Genomic DNA, 22,489 nt, shown 5'->3' with positions numbered 1-22,489 from the left:
CCTCCAGTTGCACAAGGCTGCTGCCAGAACCTTGTGAGGCCCACTAGAAATCTCGTATAACAAATTAACTTTTTAGTAGCCGTGTTCTCTTGCTTCTCACACCTGTCATTTGAAATCAAATAGGTGGTGGTATATGTGCAAACACCACACTGTAAACTGGCACACTGATCTGAAAACAGGCATGCTGGCTGCTTTTCCAGTTCCCCTGTGAAATGCAGCATGGCATGGAGAGCTAAACAGGTAACTTCGTCAATCCCCACAGCTAAACTAGCACAACTTATGAACCCAAATCAAAGACAATTACTGATCATTTATATTTAAAAATAAACGTGAAACTTATCTTTCTTTTTTTTTTAAATTCCATTTAAATATGCTAAAATTATTTTGTATCTACTTTCTCAATCAAAATTTTAGGTGCTAAAAATGTAAGCTAAGTGTAACGTCAGTAGTACTATCTTCATCAGGAAAAACTTGTGGGCTCATCAAAAGTGTCTAAAAAGATGCATAAAATCCTTAATAAGGATTAAATAAGGATGGTGACAGGTATAATACTTTTGACAAGGACTGTGATAACTATAATACTATTTTCCATGTAATAATTCAGTCATCTAATCTTGTATTATTTGTTTTGTCTGGTATTGGTGCTGATTTGTAGCTGACAAGCCTCCGATTGCCCAGCTCATCCTCTTGAAATACTGGAACAACTTTATTTTATCTTTTTTTGGAATTTCTTGAGTGTTTCAAGAGTTACTAACATTTACAATAAAGTTCTTATGCAGTACTGAATTTCGTAATCCCTAGGATGGTATTATATTAAGATTTGCATTATATGCAGATCAATTCAGCAGGGAAAAAGTTGTCTATCTTTCCAGACATGTATAAACCAGTGGATGTGAAGAATAGCTCTTTGTTAAATCATATCCTTTGTGTATGTAGAAAATCTAAAGATACTTAACAGGAATGTATAATTTAGAAATTTTATTGTGTTGGTATGTTAATTATTGCATTATTTAAATTATTAAATTTACTAAATAAATAAAATTTAAAATTCATTAAAAATGCATTTTTTAAATTACAACTCTATTCAGTTTTTCGTGTTTTGTGTAACTTACAATTAATAAGTATCTCTCTTACATGCATAGATTAAGTATTGTGTATCTTGATTACTGCTTAAGCTGGATCTGTTGGGCCTCCTAAATTCTGTTTGGAGAATGCAATATCACTGATGTCATAGCTGACTGGTGTAGCAGGTCAGAAGTTTCCCCAGGTGTTTAAACTTCTAGTGTAAATGATATTCACATACTTGGAGTATTTGCCAAAAAGTGTTCATTTCTTCCTGCAAACCAGTGTGTCTGTACACAAGTGCAGCTACTTGATGTTTCTGGTATTGCTGTTTTTACAGAGAAATTAGGATACTAATCCAATAACATCTTTGAACTGGGATTTGACATGAATTCTCACTTCCCAAATATTTCAAAATAAAGACTACTTATTATGGCTACTTTCCCTTTCCTAGCATAGCATCTGACTGCAGTTCCTTCCCTCTGCATTTTTCGTTGGCATGTAACTGTACAGCTGATATATCTATTATTCATCACAGAAGAACAGAAACAAAAAAGTGGGAAGTGAGGAGGGAGCTTTCTCAGACAGTTCTGCTGCTGGTGAAATGGAGTCTTTCTGTCAGCTCCCCAGCTGCTTGTTTTCTCCTGTAATCATTTGTTCCTCACCACATTCAAAACTTCTTCCTCCTTCAGCAGCACAGATCCAGCTGATTTCAGGCTGTGTTCTCGCTGTATGGGATATAGACAACCATTTTGAATGGGTTCTTTTTTCAGAATTGATTATTGGTTATGCCTGCAAGGCAGTCAGCCCCACGTGTCTTTTGTATAAGCATTGTTATACAAGCAAAGCTGTGCTCTTGTTTATATTACTTTCCCTTCTTTGGCCAAAATAGACTGTGCCAGTGAAAGTTACTTTATATATGTTTTTGCCTCTGTGTGAGATTTTGCCAGTGCAAATATATTTATCAGAGAATGTTCTTTGTCATCTCTATTATTAGTACAAGTATGTCAGCAGAAGTGTCTGCAGAGGTTTAAGCATTTAGTGTAAACTTAGCTTATTTGGAAAAATGGATGTCAAAAAGGTGACTGTCAGAAAGATTATTATGTGTTTATATATTCAAATCAAACACCACTATTTTTTTAACCTGTGATTCCTATACTCTAACTAAAACCAAAATGTGATTTAGAAAGCATCTGATCCCATCTAATCAGATTGTTTATGGAATTCTGTTGATCTAATATTTTATTTTTTGCATTTGTTTTATTCTGAAAAGCTTTTTTGCTAAGCTCTGCTGATGGCAATAATGGAACTGTTAACTGGACGACTAAGCGAGCCCACAGTTATATTATCAGCAGAATAAAGGCTGTTCAGAAGAATGGTGAGTTTAGGTTGAAAATTTAAAGCCCATGTTGGTTCAGTCAAACCTGCTTTTAATATTATTCTTGTTTATGCAGTCGTGTCCATGTCTTAGGAATAGGGTGCTGTTTTAAGGTAAGTAATTTGGAAAACTTAACATTTCCTCAGTTGTCAAACATTCACAGACCTACGTGTCCTTGTGAGTCTTCTCTGACTTTTCCTGTTCCTGGAGCTTTGCTTGAAATAATGGCAATGTGTAAACCTAATACTGCACATTTTCTTATCATGGCTGGTTGCTTGGAGATACCTCTGCAGTTCGCTTAATACAATAACTTGTCTGTAACAATTTAAAAAAATCTCACATATAAATGTAAAAGATTATTTTACTGTAATTTATGCAAGTACTCATGGAGTATTGTAGCTGGTGCATGCTAGCTGAGAAAAAGCTTTGCACTGATTGCCCATCCAGGCAGGCAGTCTGAATTGCCCTCTAGATCAAGTTGTTTCTGGGATTATGCTTCATCTGCTAAATATCAATGGGGAGAGAACCCATTGAAATTCCCAGGAAAAAAAGAAATATGGGTGGATTCTTTTCTGAAGATCATCAATATATGGGCTTCAACCAACATGGTGAACCTTCTGAAGTTTCTGGAGATGGGGGCCTTCTGTATCTGATAACAGGCTCTGAGATGCAGACCCTGGCTGAATTCCTGGCTGTGCCCATGTTCAAGCCCTACAACAAGATCTTGAGATCTGCGGAAAGGCCTCCAAGGGATCTGGAAACAAGAAAGAAGAAAACAGTGCTGGCAAGGTAGCTGATACTGTCTTTTTTTTTAGAAGGGATCTGACGTGATCGTATGTAGTGGAGATTTTCAATTTCCCATGATTAGTTTTTCAGAAGCCTTTCACAATCTCATTGAGATTTTTGTCTACCACAGGGAATTTGCCCAGACAATTCACAGCTGGCAGTCTGCTGTATTAGATTAGCATCTGGAAGTTGTTAAGCATATTCAGTTTCATCCCGAGATCACCTAAAATGATTACACATTTATCTCCATTCTCTCCCTCTCTTTTTCTCTTCTTGTGAAGAAAAGAGCATTTCACTTGTTTCATTATTGAAAAGCTGGAGTGATAGATGTAGTGGGCTGAAGATTCATCATTTTCCTTCTGATTTTGAAGAAACTTCATAGGGGAAAAAGAAGAGGTCTTCTCTTACTAGGGGGGGCGAGAACTTTTGTATTCTAATCTCTATAATTGTGGCATTGCAATGTGTTTGTCATTTCAAGATAAAATACTTCTGTGGGTTTTTTCCTTCTGAGAGACATTTCTAGAATTCCACCTATATCTTCATCAAATATGTGTGTTTTATGTCTGCATCAGATCCTTATTGGCATACTTACTTCAGCAGCTCATTGCTAGGGATGGGCAGGCGTTTAATGGTGGCCATAGGTTTCCTATAACAGACAAAATAAATGTTACGTGGGTTTTTCCAGTAACTGCTATTATCCTTCTTTATTTCTGAATTTGCTCGTGGAGAAACTTATGGTACATTACTTTTTCACGGTTCCTCATGTTTGAAATGGATTTTCATTGTAGAGGCAAAGCATCAGAAATGGAAAAATGGATTTTTCGAGGTATTTGATGCATCTTCAGCCAGCCACCATGTTTTTGTCAGCTCTTCTGCTCTATTAATGTTATTGTACTTTTTCAACTTTTCTTGAAAAAATATTGTAAAAGAAATTAATTAGTTCTGCTTTTTACACATCATTCACAGAATTGAGTGCAAAGGTTTTTTGGGTCATCGTTTACTAATTTTAAGTAAATAAATTAAAGAGCAATGTTACTGTACTTAAGTTTTATAATGAAAATTACAGTAACTGGTTTATTAACCACATGGAATTGTAATAAATTTAAATTTCAGGATTGTTTTAATTTCGTCACTAAGATAAAATTATTAGAAAGATGCTCTGTTCGGGTCTGTGTTAAAAGCAGTTTTCAAAAATGGGAAAAAGCAAATTCTGTGGAATTTGGTATATCCAGAACTTGAGACTATTAATTCTGCAATATTAAGCTTGAAGAGTGGGAAGTACATAACTAAATGTGGAGGTCTACATTACAGATGTCTGCATCTCCTCTCAGCTGCCTCTGCAGTCCGTGGAGATCTAGTCACCATAGCCTGGAATATAGGACATGATTCATCCCATTTTACAAGAGAAATCAAATTAATCAACGCCTAGAAGCGTCTGTGTCTTCTCTACTGACTATAAAAGGAGCCTGAGTAACTCAGTGGTGCATGTTTTTTTCTGTAGGCATCTAAAATTAGGTGAGATAGATTCCACACAGAGTACGTGGTGCGAGGGCTAGAATGCCTGTGATTAATGCCTAATTAGCAGTGTCTTTTTAAGCAGATCTGCAGTAAGAAGGTTGGTATAAGGCTGAGGAAATTATACCAGCATTAAAAAATTACGTGAGCTTGATATACATTTCAAATGTCTCCTGCCTATTGATCAAATTGTTGAAGTTAGCCCCTTTATCTTCCAGGACCTAGGAGTTTGTTACAATGACTCTAAAGTCTCTTTTGGAGTCACTCTTCCCAGTGACAGCATCTCCGTGCTGTATGGCCTATAATCTTTGTTCAGACATGTCATTTCTCAAAAAGTTTCTTTCATTTCAGCAAGCAAGGCAGGTAGCTGTGTGGGTCTATCTGTGACTTACCATCTTTATTTACCACTTGTGCAATCCTCATGTCCCTGACAAAATTATTAACAATATACAAAAAAAAATTGATTAGCAATGATCAGTTCTTTCAGGGCATTAACATAAAATTCAGTAGTAATAAAAATACTAATATTATATCTTATTAAGACACCATGAAAAACACCTATTAGATCAGTATTCTCCATTTATACTTAAATTTTAAAACTTGTCATTACAGTGGTTTTTTATTCAATTTATCATAATGATTTCTTTTTTCTTCTAATTCATTAAAATGTGTATGTAGTACAGCGTTGAATATGTTATGCCTAAAAAAAGATATGCCTTTATCAACTAATTTTGTATGAAATAAAAAATAACATATTGCTTTTACATATTCTGGTTATTCTTAATTAATTTCCCTTCAGGTTTTTAATTCTTACTCTTGTAAAACAGGGCTTCATTTTTTTTTTGTTTGGAATTAGTTTCATCTGACTGGCCTATAATTATATATGTCCTTCTGTTTTATCCTTCAATACGAGCACAGTATCTTCACTATTGAGCTCTCTAACTGAAGTTTTAGATGTATGTTATCTGAACCTGCTGGTCTGAGAAATTCTAGATTTAAGAACTCAGAGAAGCAGCTGAAGTGAACTGCTTTGTCCTTTTCTGCATAAGAACTGAAAAATCTGATGTTTCCAGTCAGTGGGGAATCAGTACCATCAATTGGTAAGGTTTCTCTGTATTCCTCATGTTACTTTTTAATGTAAAAACCAAGGAAACATGATTGTGTTATCCTGTTTTTTATTCATGTAATAATACTACAAATAAACCAACTATAAAATTACAGTAGCCTTCCTCATTTTTTATAGCAATAAAACTAAAGGGCTTGTATAACTTCTGAAATATTAACATAGGCAGTTTTGTTTATCGCAGTCTTGGAAAGGATCCTACTGGGCAAAGAAAAGGTTTGCCCTGCATTCTGTTCTTAAATCTCTGTAACCTCTTAAAAAACTAATAAACAGGTTTCTAATATTTGTTGCTTTCCCTTCCCCTGATGCCCACATTGCTGTTGAAATGCATGGAATTAACTAGAGCATGTCTCATTTTTGCCTTTTTTCTGTCTCTTATCTCTCCTTCTGCTTTTCAGTGTACACGATTCTGTCTAGGGTGCACTCTGATCGGAATGTATACCCTTCTGCTGGAGTTCTGTTTGTTCATGTTTTGGAGAGAGAGTACTTTAAGGGGGAGTTTCCTCCTTACCCTAAGCCTGGTATGGGATGCTAAGATCTTCCATATTATATACAAATGTAGAAAAATTACTGTTTTAAGAAACTGAAGTCTACTTAGCATACCTTAGAGTTCAACATATAAGATAAAAAGGACAAGTTTTAGTTTCTATTGAAATATATTCAAATTAAATAAAATATGTGGTCCTACACTTTAAAAATATTCTGGTTTGTGATAATTTGTGAAAAGATGCATATAATTGTGTGTTGTGAAAAAATGTAGTTAATTTGGAAGGTGTAATAATGCATTATATATATATATGATATTAGGAAGTGTTCCTTTTTTCACTTTTGCATTAAATATGAAATTTTAGAAGTTTAATAATTATGTCTATTAAAAATGCTATTTATCTGATCACTGTCTCAGACATAGAATCTGTTAGTCTATATGAAGGAGCAGTTTGAAAGCATATAGTAAACATGAGGCAAAATAGAAGATTAAATCAAATGTGAGACTACATAATGGGGTTTTTTTTAATTTAAAACAAAAATTCCTTTGGATTCAGCATTTTCTCTGCATTTAGGAACATTTTGATGTCAGTAAGCAGTTTATTTTTAGAGAAGGACCTGTGATTTCTTAAGTATGGTATATTGATGTACACCAAAGCTGAAAGATTGATCATTGGCAGGTTAGAATATGTGTAAGCAGTCTGGAGGGTGGGAAGAGAAACCATTCAGCCCTACATGTTTATCAACAATAAAAAGAAACAATAAATATATCCAATTTATGTAAATGCGGCTGCCATATTTTCCTATAAAAATATGAAAAACCTGTAATACATGTTCAGTGCACACATAATCAAAACCTGTTTCATTAATAAGCTCTTGAATTGATTTGAGAGTGCTATTATCAAAACTCACTTCAAAGAAAAAATAAGCTTCTGTTAGCATTGATTAAATTTTGTCATGAGTAAACACAAATGTTTTAAAAATTTCTTCTCTTTGAAAAATTTATGTTTCTCCTGACATGAATACCTGGGTCCTCATTTATGTCGTAGTCACTGGCAGAGTGAAGTTTGCCTCTGCCCCGGTTTCCTCCCAGATTTGGCACACAGATTGAAGGAACCTGGAAATTTTACTAATGATGGATTGTCCTTACAGGCACAGCCTCTCTCAACATTCCTGTGATTCAAAGGCAATAGGAATCTGATTTCAGGTCTTGTTGAAATTGCTGTCCCTGTAGATGGTTTTGATCATATCAGAAATTCACTGTAAGGCCAGAGGTTGCCATGGTCCTTTTATTTTTGTCTGCTGAGCTGGATCATTAGCATAATTCCTTGATGAAGGAAGGGCTAACCAGAATGTCTCTCAGGTGGCTTTCAGAATTTTCCCTGAATCATTTGTGATGCTGGGAATTTTGTTATGATTGCAATAGATTAAGTTACTGAGATGTCCTGAGAGAATTGCGAGGGAAGTTGTATTATACAGCCAGATGCTGGTTTGGTCTGGTTCTGGTTAATTTTACCCATAACCAGATGTGTAAATGTGTACCTGAAGACTAATTTGGCAACAGGTCTCAGTCCCTTTGTTCCTCTCTGGAGGAGATGACAGTTGTTTTCATTCCTCAGTGGGCCCAGTTTCTGCCTGCTGTGCCAGCCTGCCTGGCACAGTTATTCTTTCGACACTTTACAGTGCCTGCTGTTGCCATCTAAAAGCTGGGTTGCAGCATGGGGCAGAGGTGTCTCTGCAGGCTCAGAATGGATTTGACTGAGTTCTGTGCCTCAGCTGGATGCTGCCTCAGCAGTGAGGATCTGCTAGTGTTCAGCCATGCTTGATTTCATTTACAAAAGCTAAAATAAACAAGTCAAACTCAGGCTTTTTTAAGAGTATCAATGAGAAGCACAAGAATTGAGGTAGTGGTTTGACTTGAGGGACTTTTACAGACTGCAGCTGGACCATTCTATTTAGTAGCCATTGGTGGGTCCATTTCACAGAATGTGTTGCCCTTTTTTGAATCAATTTGTTTGCTGAAGAAAAACGACTGCCAGGCTGTTGGTGCTGAAGACCCGTGTGTATGTCGTGATGCTAACAGAAACCAGTCTTTACAGGAAGCCCTCCCAGGGACACTGAGTACCTGCAGCCATCATTAAAAGCATAAAAGAAAGTTGTGGGGAGAGAATTAAGGGAGTGAAACCTTTGTGCTTTTGTCTGTGAGGAGGTGAGATGAACTCTAAAAATCAAACCCATTAGTTACTGAACCTGAGCACTCAGTAGGCCAGGACTATAGGAAGAGCCAGTATATTATCTCTGCAGTTGGTTACACTTTTCATGTGTGAATTTCTTAATACTTAAAAGTGCTAAGTTGGAGTTCGCATACTCCTGATATAGTAAAGGTTAGCAATTTTTTTTCTTTTCTTTTTGGAAAGGTCCAGAAAACATAACTGGAAACCAGAATTAAAACTTTCTAGTGGAAACATCAAAATCAAAGCATATAGCATTTTCTTGTAAATATTCTAATATAATTTTTCTTATCTAGGTGAAATAAGTAATGATCCTATAACATTTAATACCAATTTAATGGGTTACCCTGACAGACCTGGATGGCTACGCTATATACAAAGGACACCATACAGTGATGGAGTGCTGTATGGCTCACCAACTGTAGAAAATGTGGGCAAACCAACCATCATTGAGGTATTTTCTTTCAAATGTTCAAAAAGTTTTAGACTGTAAGATTTGGAACAGTCAGCAAGTATTGGCCCTTATTTTTGAAAAGTTAATTACAATAGTTATATCATAGATTGTAAGGCAGGGACAGACTTGTGACATTAACATTTTCTCCTAGGTACTATTTTATCCTCTTTTGAGAGAAAGACAAATTGTGTGACATTTTATCGTTTACTTTTAAGGTATAACAAATAAGTAGCAATAACTAGTTCAGCTTAATACTTCTACATGCAATACTTTTTGATTTTTGTCTTTTTAACTTTCTAAGAGGCATTCAGTGAATGACTACATAACAGTTTTATTTAAAATACAGGACGAAAAAGAAATATTTGTAAACAACTGTACTTCAAGAATAACTGAATTCTGAACTTTGTAAAATTCAACCTAGATATGGTACAGACTTCTCCCCACTGGAAAATAGATTTGAGACAATAAACACTGTGGGGCTTTATGTTAGTTTTGGTTTGTTGCGGTTTTTAAAATTACTTTTCATCAAGTATTCCCTTGATCATTATTCATGTTTATTGTTGTATTTTAGTTAGCACTTAACATGTATTTAATTCCATCCTTAAAAGTGTTAACAATGACAAAACTTTATTTTTGACAATTAGCTATCCAAATGTTTAAAAGCACTAATTGTTCATGGAGCAGCAATTGAAAGGGAAAAAGGACTTTATTTTCTGCTATGTATTTCATAGACAGCAGACTGAATCACTGTGTGGTTCACAGTGTAAAGAAATCTGCACATTATCTTGCTCAAGCCATTTTGCTGCAGCAGCAGTACATTTGTCTTAGACCCTTAATGATGTTTTTTTTTCTAAATTGCATTTGATATAGTTTTTCTTCCTCAAGAATGACACCTCTGAATGTTAAGTTATAATGTAGATAATTTCACCCATGCTTAATTTTATATACGTAATTTAGTTTTGATTTCAGCAGGACTAATGACATCTGAGAATTAATCATGTGCAGAAGCTCTTACAGACTCTGTTTAGCTTTCTGTAGAGGAAGCCATTATTTAAAATTGCCAGGTTTTAAATGGCATGTGCTTTTAGATTCTAGGATCTATATCAAGACCTCCATTCTAAGCATGACCCCAAGCTTATATCTCAACTAAATCTTGCCTAGCATACAATTTAATTCTTTGCAGTCCCAATCTCAGATGTGGCTTTTGAATTAATTCTGTGGTACGTGAGGAGGGCAGATGGCATTTGATCCACTTCCTAGTGCCATCTGAGTGGTTGCATACTCCTGGCCTGAGTATAACTTCCATCGTGTCCTGAGGGGATGTCATGGGTAGGTCAATTAACTGGAGGAGAGTTCATAATTAGAAGAGCCTAACATTATGCACTGCACTGCAGTACAGCAGGTAACATTCTTGAACTCAAGCTCCTTTAAAAGCTGTGCAAAGACAGTTTGTGTTTGAATGAATATTCAGGACAAGGCAGTTTCTGCTGCTGTTGCTATTCCCTGGTGCTGGGGCATGGCCACACTGGCAGATCCCACTGCTGGTGTGCAGGCTCAAAGTGGGTACTGCTGTACTCCTGGATAGAGCTTGTACAACCAGGGGGTTTTCTAAGTAACTGCTGTTGAAACAACCCTTTGAAAAATTAACAGAATTGAGGATTGAATAAATCTCAGAAATAAAATTTTTTTAAATTTTGTAATGAAATTGTTATGTTACACAAGATCTAATTGTGTCAGGCAGGCTTTTACCTCTCCACTTAAATGAACCTGCAGAAGATATTGCACAGCATTTTTCCTTTTCATTCGAATCCCTTAAAAGAAATGCAACATCTTTTGTTTAATACTCAATGTCACAATAGTTTGTAGCTGTTTGCTGAGAAGCAATATAGTTCTCTCACTATTGTCACTCCTCTGCCTCTCCTTTGTCTCGGAAATGAGTGAAATAAAGTCTAAAATTAGAAAGAAAATTAGGGTTTTTTTAAGTTTATTTCATGAAAGATTTATCATCTTTCAGGGAAAAAAAAGTAGAAAAATAGTACATATTTATACTGACATCCAGCCTCATTCAGTGTTTCTTATGAATGAGCACTTAATATAGTACAACTTTGGAGTACAGTCACCACTGAGAAGTAACCACTTGCACGCATTTCAGGCATCCTAGATATTTAAACTTTAAGATTGGTATACTTGCATATTTTAATCATGAAGGTATATGTTTCCAAAAATAAGACACAAGAATGTTTTGTCTAACCCCTAGTTTTCACTTCTCCCATAGTTATAGATTTCAGGATTTTTTTAAAACTACTGGTGTTGGAGCAACATTTGTGAATCCATTCGTGGAGTGTGACTTCACTGGGTCTAGAGCTAAAACTAAACCCCAGTCCCAGAGATGAGAATTGCTGGGATCCAAACACTTTTTCCTTTAAAAGAAAAAAGTCTCCATCTAGTTTAGTTCCCTAGGAGCTATTAATGAATGAAGATCTTACAATATTTATGGAGGGCTGTTGGAGGCTTGATGGGAAAAAGTTTGTTTATGGTTGTTCTTAAAGAAAACAGAAGAGAAAGAATACACATGTGTGGTAGAACACTTCTATCAGGGCCAAAATGTATTCTTTTCACATCCATTCCTTGGATAATTGTATTTGGCTACAGACTGGTCAAGAAAATTCCAGTATTCTGACTTGAAGGTAGTACTGCATTAAATAAATTGACTTTACCTTTCAAATTTTATTTTAGCAAATGAATGTTCATACTTTTCAAAATAAGGAGGCAAAGCATTTAAAAGGTGATAAGTATTTCTAAATTGCCAGTTTAATTATCATGGGTGTTTCATTTACCTAATTTTTATTTCTGAATTGTTTTGCATCTTTTTCACTCCAGATCACTGCTTACAACAGGCGTACTTTTGAGACAGCAAGACATAATTTGATCATTAATATAATGTCAGCAGAAGGTATGTACAGAAAATAGCTTGTGTTTTGAACTGAATAAGCAAAACCATCTCTTAGGCTATGGTTTTTCAAGATAAAAAATCCTGTAAAATATTTGTCTGGTGTTCAAGCAAAATGCAGGGGCACAAGGGAGAAGTAAGAGAATTTTTCCTGCTTTAATTTGTTTTGTTATTTTAATCCGGATTATTTCTGTCATATAGGACTGTTTTTCCTCACTTGTAAAAAGTTTGCTTTTTTGTTTTTAATTAAACTGGTTTTAATTTTACATTTCTTCCTGTCTTTTCAAATGGACTTTAGATGAATGATTTCCCTCTCTTTCTGCATGCTGTTTAGTCTTCTTAGTTCTCTATATGCCTTATGCAAAGAACACTTATGTAGGCAGATTCAGAAAACAACAAGTTATGGCATATAAAGACATTTAGTCCTTAAAATTAGTTCTTTTCATCATATTTACCTGTTTACATTGTGGAGTGTTGTGGGTTGGAATCTATCGTTGCTGCAGATCAGTTTTGACTCTCAAATTAGCATGAATGTAATTTTATCTCTTTAATGAAGTTTTACCAGCTGAGACTCTTTTCCTCCAGTCCTCTTCTCCAGTCCCAGTTGCTTTATAAATAACTGAAGATTTTCAGCTCAAGTAACAGCTAATGGTACTCACTATTGAATTAAACATAATCACATTAGGTTCAAAATGAGCTAATTCAAATACAAGACTTTTGGAAAGTCATATAATCTTGAAGTAGCATTCCATTTATCATTACCTCAGATATTGGAGCCTTTGTTTAATGCAACACTCTTTCATCACAACTAGATTTTCCTTTACCATATCAAGCGGAATTCTTTATAAGGAATATGAATGTAGAAGAAATGTTAGCAAGTGAAGTTCTTGGTGACTTCCTCGGAGCAGTGAAAAATGTATGGCAGCCAGAGCGCTTGAATGCTATAAACATCACTTCAGCCCTTGACAGGGGAGGGAGAGTCCCACTTCCTATTAATGACATGAAGGAGGGGTAAGCATGTGTGTCAGTCTGATGTTTTTGCTTTACACTTTGCTTTCTTACTGAAAAGCTTAATATTTGTTCAGGTTTTCTAGAAAATTTGTAATTGCTGTTTTATATTTTGGAATTAGATATAATAAGTTTACTGATGTTCTGAGCCCTAGTTATAATATGGGTTTATTGTAGTAGATACCATTGCAACAGGCCACGGCTCCTGTTTGATGTTACAATCCAAGGAATACCTACTAATTAATTCCATTAATTATGAACCAGTTGGTAGTAAATATACTTATTTTGTAATTCCAGTTTTACTTCTGAGGAGTCATTTGGCATGCTTTTCAAAATTTTTAGATAATTTAATATAATTTGGTGTCAAATAATATCTAAGAAGGGGCTAAAGGTTCAAAATGTGAGATAGATGCAGAAAATATTGTTGTTTCAAAGCCCTTTTGTGTATCTGGAGTTTTTGAACACATTTAAAAAGGCAAGTTATTTTTGTACTAGCCAGAGTAATAGCAGAACCGCTTAATACAAGTGGCTGCACTTCAAATATTTAGTCAGATAATGCCTGATATACCAAGTGGCAACCAGGACCTAATTTCTGTTTCAGGGTCCATTGGTACATTGTTACCCGGTGCAGCAGACTGTGTTTCCCACCAGCATTCTATCTATCTAAATATGAAAATGAATAATACAATTAGTGTAGTAGCTCTTATTTTATGTATGGTAATGCTAAATGAATTATTAAGTTTACATTCAGCTTTCAGTATTCTGAAGCAAATTTTGTTGGCAGAGCACAGCTACAGTATGGAATCTTTTAGGAAAAGCTGGGAGGTTGGCAGATTCATATTAGTATTACGTTTAGAAATAGCTAGTCATTGTGAATTTAGTTTGAAAACATGGAAAGAAACTCTTTAGAAATACTATGATGAGCAAGACTAAAGATTTCCTTAAGATAAAATGACACTATTTTAATGCAATTTTCAAAAGTAGTACTGATTTACTTATATGAGGAAACTGCACTTGGAGCTCTGTGACTTCATCGAAATTGACGCTTCTTGCTCATGGTAAGCAAATATTTACATTATGTGGGAAAACAGTATGTTGTAATGTGCAGCTAGAGAAATCCTTTTGATTTCAGTCAGTTATTTGTATGCTAAATAAAGTATACTACGAAAAAAATAATTTTTTAAAGTAATTGAAGTCTTTAAAGAACAGCTGAATGTTACTGTAAACGGCAGTAATGTTTGGAAGAGTATATCACTGTGCTTTGGGGATCTGTGAGACATCCTGCTGGTCTGTCACTCCTCTTTTTCTGCAGTGTGTATGTGATGGTTGGGGCAGATGTTCCATTCTCTTCCTGTTTACGAGAAGTGGAAAACCCACAAAATCAGCTGAGGTGCAGTCAAGAAATGGAGCCTGTAATAACCTGCGATAAAAAATTTCGTACTCAATTCCATATTGACTGGTGTAAAATCTCTCTGGTGAGTTATTTTATTATTGCATAAAAACGATGTTTGTAGAAGTACAGGTGCGAGTTTTGCCAGCCTGGCCATACAACTTTGCCAGTTGCCCTTTATTGTGACTTTTTTTTTCCATCTAGCAGACACGCTTAAGGTTGTGAAAGGATTTTGCTATGTAGGCTAAATTCTATTAGAGGTGAGCCCCAGTGACACCACCATGTTTGTTTTCACTAACAGTGAATGCTATAGATGGCCAGAAAACTCCAGGGCTTATAGAACTAAAAGTAATGACAAAATTATTTAGGTAAGTGTAGTTCATTAATATGCTAATACTGCTAGTTACACCTGCTTTCCTAAAAAAAGTGGGCGTCTATGTATATATGTTTTCTCAGATACTGAGAAATTCTACAGCACTGACCAGTTAAACAATATTTTTATGCTGTTAAAAAAATGTTTCTGAAAATTGTCTGCAACGTATTTCATGTTAAAAATGATATAGAAAAAGAAAATAATGTTGACTAATTAAATAACAATAAATGGGAACATTTTTCTCAAATACAAGAAAAATGATAACCAAACAGTAGACTATTTGCCATGGAAGGAGTATAATTCCTAAAGAGGCTTTTTAAGATTATTTTTTCTTTTTAGTTCCAGTAAGGAAAATCAAGAAATAATAAAGTATTGGAAGAGAACATTGCAAAGTTTGAACAATGATGGTGAAGGTACATAAAGTAAACTTAGATGATTGTTGAGCTTCTTTACACATTACCCAGAAAGAAGCTGAAAGGGAGATATTTAATGCTTTTTATAATGGATAAAACATATTGAGTATGAGAAAAGGTATTCACACACAAAATTGGTGGAATAACTTCCAGTTGTTTCTTCCTAGATATTACAAATTAGGAAAGCTGCTAGAAAACTCAGAAATACTTGTTTTCAAAAGAATATCCAGGTTATTTACTTTGTATTGGCTTTCTGTTGAGAAACCGTAAAAGGCACAAGTGTACACAGCAGTACTTATCAGCACCTGAAAAACAGCAGAAGGTAGCTAGTCTTGGTGAAGAACAAACTACGTCAAGTCTTCAATTCCCTCCTACAAGAAAGAAGTAGAACAGAGGTGCAGCAGCAGATATCATTCCTTTTTGGTAAGGTGTTTTGATACTGTCTCACAAACAAGCTCAGGAACATGGCCTAGGTGAAGCTAGGACCTAGTAAAGAGCTGGCTGGTAGCCATAAACCTAGAATAATTATTAATAATTCCTTGCCATTCTTCATTAATAGCTGGATGATGGAATGTGCTTATTAAATTCAGTTTGCAGTCCCCATGAAACTGAGAGGATCTGCAGCTGCACTGAAGGACCGGGTAGAATTCGGAAAGATCTTGAGAAGCTGGAGAAACAGCCTTAGAAAACTGGGTGAATTTAAAAGGGAGCAGCAGAGGTATAGTGCACACAGCAGTGCTCATGCAGAATGAAGAGTGGCTGGTTAGGAGTACTTCAGAAAAAAAGGTCTGATAGTAGCAGTGGCTCATAAAGGAATCATGAAGCAGCATTGACATGCTGGTTTGATAAAAGCAGAGATCACCCTGGGATGTGTAACAAGAACAGGCTCTTAGCGAAGTGTAATTTTCTGCAGCAGCCTTTAAGTCAACCTTCTTGAATTCAACATTTGTTTTGGCAGCTTGCCACAGTAACTGAATTTAAACAGTCGTAGGGGTGTTTACTGTTGCCAGCAGCGTTGCTGCTGTAACCTGGTGCATCAAAGGGAAAAGGGAGGCGAGCTTCTCTCTATCTTATCACAGTCTGCTCTTCGCAAGGCAAGCCAAGGGGCCGGAATTCTCTCCTGATCCGTGGGCTGGGAGGGAGTTGAGCTCTATTTCCCATAATCACAGTGTAGACAAGTGATTAAAAATACAGCCATCCTAACCTCTTCCATTTTTATGAGGTGACATAGGCAGTTAGCACCAAATTGAAGAGTGGATTCAAGTTTGGGGGTTCCAAATTCTGCAAAGAGGGACAATGTAATAAATGCTTCCTCTAAACGCTGCTTTCTGATAGCTTATTCTCACATTGTGCATGGGCTTGGTCTTATGTCGGTCACATAAAAAAGTGCATAAATATTTTTTTCTGCATTTGTTAGGGTTTCCGATTCAGCTAAGCAGCCAGGTGGAAGTCAGTGTATCTAAAAGATACTGTGGAATTAATGAGTGGAAAAGACATAAGTTAATTTTTGTTTTGCAAACTGTCTTGCACTTAGGCTGAACAAAATTTCTGGCATTCCATGAAAATCTGTTCATCCATTGCATAAATTGTAATACATCAGTTTGTGACTTAAAATGTAAATGATAAAGGAATGACCATAAGTTGCAAGATTTCTCAATGAACAGTCAGAAAAAAATTCAAGCACATATGCAAATATATTTGATTTTCATTAATGATCTGGAAAGAGTCTTAAGCTAACACTGATAAAATTTAACAGTAATATCTAACTAAAGATAACAAGAAAACAGAGACAGAAAGTTAAAAAGTCATCTGGAAAAGGCATTAAAATGCAATAGGAAATTCAGTAGCAAAGCAAGGTTGTATTTCTAGGAACATCAGGTATAGACATAAAAAAATATAAATACAAAATTACTTGTGACCAGGAATGCAGCCTTCTGAAGGCTAGTTGAAATAAAAAACACCTCTTGAAACTCTGACTGACCAACTAAATGCATGGCTTATGTTGTGGTGCCTCCTACATTTGGTGTGTGGGAGAGGCAAAGAGCTGCTCAGCCCTCAGCACCTCAGCTGATGCCTCTTGCTTTTTTGAGCACTGGATGGGAAGCACTGAAGGAGAAGGAAGAAAGTCATAGGTATGTGACTCTTCATCTCTGCCACACTTACACAAGAGAGGGCAGTATTGTTATTTAGGAAGACTAGTAAGAAATGGATTAATTCATCAAAAAGAAATCAGTACTGAATAATTACTTTGCACTAGGGATGTTTACTGAATTTTTACTCAAATACTGTTTGTGTGATGTATGTCTAAAATTAGTCTGTAAAAAACATGGGATCTCTGGTAGGCACGAAATAGAGTCATATTATAATATTTCTATCACATTGATCAGAAGCTTTCATAAAATGTAAGGTTCTATCGTGTAAAAAAAGTGATTGGATAAAATTGTATAGAATTTGTCTAACACGTAATATGGATCCTTTTATATGTTATGGTTGGTTAGATACTGCCTGTTTTTACATTCTGTTACTTTGTTATTTGATCATGGTTTTTTTTTTTTTCTTCTTTTTTCCCATGGGTATCAGGTTGACAATACAAAACAAGTTTCCACCTTTCAGGAAGTGATTCGTGGAGAGGGAATATTACCTGATGGTGGAGAATACAAGCCACCTTCTGACACACTGAAAAGCAGAGACTATTACTCGGATTTCCTAATTACACTGGCAGTGCCCTCGGCAATAGCACTGGTGCTTTTTCTAATCCTTGCCTATATCATGTGCTGCCGACGGGAAGGAGTGTGAGTACTTTAACATGCTAATAAGTAATAAGTAACTGTAGACTTTTCTAAGATTATAGTGCATAAAGAACTGTTTGTTAGAATAATTCCATTCGGTTCATTATAAACCTTTAAAACAGGCCAAAAGATATCTGCTTGAAATACTGAACTGTTTCTCACTTAAGCACATGCACTGATTTCCAAGCAAGTGGACATAGGGCTTTTAGTTGTTCTAGCTGAAAGGTTTAAAATACTCAACATATGCACAAAACTCCCCAAAATCTCCACATGTGCACAGCTCTCTAAAATGCAAATAAAATACTAATAAAGGATCATTGGTTCAGGAGGATATTAAGTAATTTCTAAAATGCTAACCTTCATAACATAAACCTGGTTAAGATTAACTGAATTTAGACATACTATAAAAGAAAAACACATTAAAGGAAAGCAGCAAGTAACGTGATTTCTGCCATTTCTTACACAAACTACAATTTCATTTTGTCACAGAATTTATTTTAGCCAGAAGCTTGTTCTTTAACCTGCATTTTCATTTCCCTCTGTGTGTGTGTCTGTGTGTGTATGTCTGTCACCATTATCACATCTCTCTACGTGCGTTCATCAAGGCCTCACCATGAACCCCGTTGCAAATGCTGCCAAGTTGCGTTTAGCAATAACCTTGTCAGCATTTCTACATCATGTACTATTTTCATCATCAGATAGATTTAATGTTCCAACTATCAATGCTATTATTTAATTCATAAATTTTGTTTTGTTTTTAGGGAAAAGAGAAACATGCAAACACCAGAGTAAGTGTCTTCTTTCCTGTTATTTTTCTTTTACCATTTAATTTTCATTCTCAGTAGCTCGTCATGCTTCATACATGTGTGTCATAATCTTCTTTCATTCTCTCTAAACCATGGTTTAATTCATAAATGTGAAAGCTGCTTTTAAATCAGAGTCCTGGCAAGGATAGAAGACCAGAATAAAAAGGGTTTGAAATTAACGACTGTTAATTCAAAATAAAATAGTGCTGTTAGAATAAATATGTTAATATGTAATTTATACTCCTGGTTATTGGACTTCCCAGCTGTCTCTTAAAGGCAGTGACCAGTAGAAGAAATACCCTGGAAGGTATCCAGGGTCTATACTATGGAGTGTTTTAAAATTAATTTATGAGCTTTTATGAATCTACCACAAGAATCAGGAGTTAACCAAAGCTTTCATTTTAACTGCAGCAAATAAATGGAACATTAGCCATAAATTGCACAGTCTTGGATCCTATGAGAAATATCTATTCAGACAGAAGAAATCTAATGGAATAATTACTGCCTTAAAAATTAAATAAAGCCAATATTTATTAATTTAACTATGTAAAGGTACTGTGATTGCTGCACTATAGAGTCTGTAGCATGCATCAAAGTCCTTGTATTTTTAAGAACAATAATAATTGTAAAAATTATCCATTTTGGTAGAGCCCTTAAAATATGTACTCACTATTTTATTTCCTTTTGACATAGCATCCAGTTGGTCCATCACAGTGCTATACAGAAATCAACCAAAGAGCTTCGTGACATGTCTAAAAACAGAGAAATTGCGTGGCCTCTTTCCACTCTTCCCGTGTTTCACCCCGTGACTGGGGAGATTGTCCCACCCCTTCACACTGACAGCTACGACAATACCAGCATGCCACTGATGCAAACACAGCAGTAAGTGTTTAGATTTCACTTCTTAATGCTCACTGTGTTGCACGATTTAACTGTAGATTCCAGGGCTTGTCTTCTGAAATGTGTTTCTTATGGAGGTTTCAGTAATGACTTTCAGTTCAAGATTGCTCTGATGTTTGCATTTCCAGCTGAAAGAAAGGCCTTCTGTTATAAAATTAGATGGCTGGCTTTCAGTCTGCAAGCTTGGCAAGAGGCTTTGCATGGAACAGTTAGATTTGTGAATATTTTGGAGAAAAACTACTTTTGACAGAGGAATCAATTAAAACTGTTCTATTTTAGACACCCTGTCTCTCAGCCAATGTCTTTGGAGTTCTGGTATAAAACTACCACCAGGTTGATGGTAGTTTCATACCAGAAAATCCAGACTTTGTAAATGGTTAGTCCTGTACCTGTCACACATGGTTTGTGTTTGAAATGTTGATGTTGAACAGAAGAACATATTCCATTACACAGATAATAAATACAGACCTGTCAAGGAAAACACTCAGGGCTCTCACCCATTTCCACTGTTGCCATCCTCTCTCCAAGACAGAAACCAGAAAAATACTCATTCCTGTTCCTTAGAGTTCATTTATCAGTAACTTAATGATGCTACTGGGACAGACCCACCCAATGCTTTGCACGTGTTCTAATTTAGTGCTATAGCAAAAAGGCATTTCTGGTAAGATTTGCTTGAGGTGCCTGGGGCTGAGCAGATCTGAGGCAGTGGTGTCAGAAGGCTGACATTTTTCAGTGCCATCTCTACAAAACCATCTCTAGCTTTGGCCCCAGTGGTGCTGGTCCAGTGGCAGCACTAACTAGACCCTAATTTACACATGCTTGCCCTGAATTCCCTTCATAACGTAGTTCCGTGTTTTCTTCTCCCTGTCCCAAAGCTAAATTCTGCAGGAAGTACAGCTGTATAAATTATTCCTTGTACAACTGCACTGAAGTGCTCTGCCTTGTCTTTTATGGCTTCTTTTTTCAGAACAGCAGTTTTTTATGACTGGGGTGCCAATCCTGTACCAAAGGCTTTCTTGAGTTGTACATAAAGTATTTATCTGCTTCACCTATAGTCCAACCCTTAATTCCTTTCTGTAAAAACACCTTGATATCTGGTAGCTGTGAAAATAGACACTGAAGCAGGGCACAAAAATGTAACTTTGCCATGATAAGTGAACTGGTCCGACCCATAAAACGGGCTGACCGTTCATTCCAGTGTCAATAACTAAGTGGCAAATGCTGTCACCTTTGCTGTATTCATCACTTATGGAAACCAAACTTTGTTAACATCAGAAACCCGTGGTGACTCTTGTTACCTCTGGCATTTCACCAAGTGTGAGCCTTTGAACCTAGTTAACAACTGAAATAACAGGAACTACTTTAGTGCTATTTTTCTTTGTTTCGTGGACTTGGCTAACCTTTGGACAACTGTATTTGCATACTGAAAATAGATTATTGCTTCATAAGCAAAAAAAATGAAGTGTAAATACTGAGCTTTCATCATAATACACTTCAGACTTTGTATGGAAGCATTAAAGATATTTAAATGGTTTTTTATAGGAACCTGCCACATCAGACTCAGATTCCACAGCAGCAGAGTGCAGGTCAGTACTCAGAGAATACTGTAACTATTAAGTAATTAGTGTGGAGGAATCAGTGTGGAGGAATCACTAGTGAAAATGTATACAGTCTAAGGACAGTGGAAATAATTCCCAAATAAAGTAAAGTATTACAGCATTGTCATTCCAGACTTTTTTTTTTTTTTTTGATACATCATTGAAAATTTTGGGATGGGATTGATTGAACAGGTGGGAGAAATGCTACATTAGGAATCTACGTGAGACCCTGGAATTGGGTACAATCGAGTTACAAAACTCATATAAATAATCTTTTGTTACAACATGAAGCTACAACCAGATTCCCAAATGTGGTTACAAGGTTGGGATTCTCTGACACTTGGTTGGAAATCCAAATTTCTAACTCCCACCAGTTCTAGTTAAGCTCTGAAGAAGGAGCTCTTTATCTTTATTGCTGTTACTAGACATAAAGGGTTGATACTGGGGAATCTGTGGTGAGGCACATATCCATGCTTCAGGTTTCCCCTTGTCTTAGTCATCACTTTTGTATCTTTTCACAAATGTTCATGCACTGATTGAGGTCAGGAATGACCTGTCAGACTAAGACTGTTCTCTCTAGTTGGCATCTCAGGTTTGAGGAAAAGCTACAGCCATAGCCATGAGAAAGGGGGTAAGAATCATACAGGGAACAGGTAGGGGCCAAAGCATGATTTTTAAATATTCAAAGAGGTATTTAAGCAAAACATTAGAGAGATACATATGAATTGAACATAATATGGGAACTACAGCTCCAAGTCGAAGATTTAACTTAGGAGTTACATAAGCAGCTCTTTCTTTTCATTGAAAATCCTTCTTCTTCATTACTGCTTTCGGGGATTAAAGGAGAATTTCGTATGACAACATTTCAAAGATTTGAGGCAAGTATATAATAGATTTTTTTGCCCATGTGGGTTGTTTTGTTATCTGGAAATTAAGAACAGTTATAAAAAGCCTGACTGTAGTTCTGCTAGCTTTGCTATTTGTGTGCTTTACTGTACATATGCTGGAAATGGCAGATGACCCTGGCAGTCAAAGCCTTGATCCAAAGCCTCCAGCACTGGTTTGGGTTGACATTTAGCACATCTCTTCACACTGACTACTGCAGACATTTTGAAGGCGGAATAAAAATGTCACACAGTGCTACTCTTCTGCTATGACTGTTTTGTTACAAGAATTCCAGTCTGTCTTGCAGTAAAAAAGATGCAAAATCACCTGATAGTACTGTAT

At 35.9% G+C, this 22,489-nt stretch overlaps 1 protein-coding gene across 7 annotated transcripts in view; it reads left to right on the top strand.

Annotated features, from left to right (window-relative positions):
• SGCE (sarcoglycan epsilon) overlaps window positions 1–22,489 on the top strand; it is a 32,483-nt gene that overhangs the window by 5,767 nt on the left and 4,227 nt on the right. For 2 of the 7 annotated variants that reach the window (XM_027910680.1, XM_027910674.1), the window contains exons 2-12: window positions 2,336–2,440; window positions 6,263–6,385; window positions 8,878–9,035; window positions 11,916–11,988; window positions 12,798–12,996; window positions 14,306–14,468; window positions 17,750–17,961; window positions 18,720–18,746; window positions 19,458–19,646; window positions 21,207–21,250; window positions 22,106–22,140. In XM_027910680.1, coding sequence (XP_027766481.1) covers window positions 2,336–2,440; window positions 6,263–6,385; window positions 8,878–9,035; window positions 11,916–11,988; window positions 12,798–12,996; window positions 14,306–14,468; window positions 17,750–17,961; window positions 18,720–18,746; window positions 19,458–19,646; window positions 21,207–21,250; window positions 22,106–22,140 — 1,328 coding nt within the window. The remainder of the gene's footprint in view (window positions 1–2,335; window positions 2,441–6,262; window positions 6,386–8,877; window positions 9,036–11,915; window positions 11,989–12,797; window positions 12,997–14,305; window positions 14,469–17,749; window positions 17,962–18,719; window positions 18,747–19,457; window positions 19,647–21,206; window positions 21,251–22,105; window positions 22,141–22,489) is intronic. The other 5 variants (XM_027910686.1, XM_027910692.1, XM_027910704.1 and 2 more) reach the window with 4 other exon arrangements.

Source organism: Empidonax traillii, unplaced genomic scaffold, assembly GCF_003031625.1.
Source record: "Empidonax traillii isolate 1590-97213 ecotype Southwest subspecies unplaced genomic scaffold, ASM303162v1 scaffold30:size3273891, whole genome shotgun sequence".
Lineage (NCBI taxonomy): Eukaryota > Metazoa > Chordata > Aves > Passeriformes > Tyrannidae > Empidonax > Empidonax traillii.
Note: the sequence above shows the minus strand (reverse complement) of the source record. Positions and strands in the feature narration are given on the sequence as shown.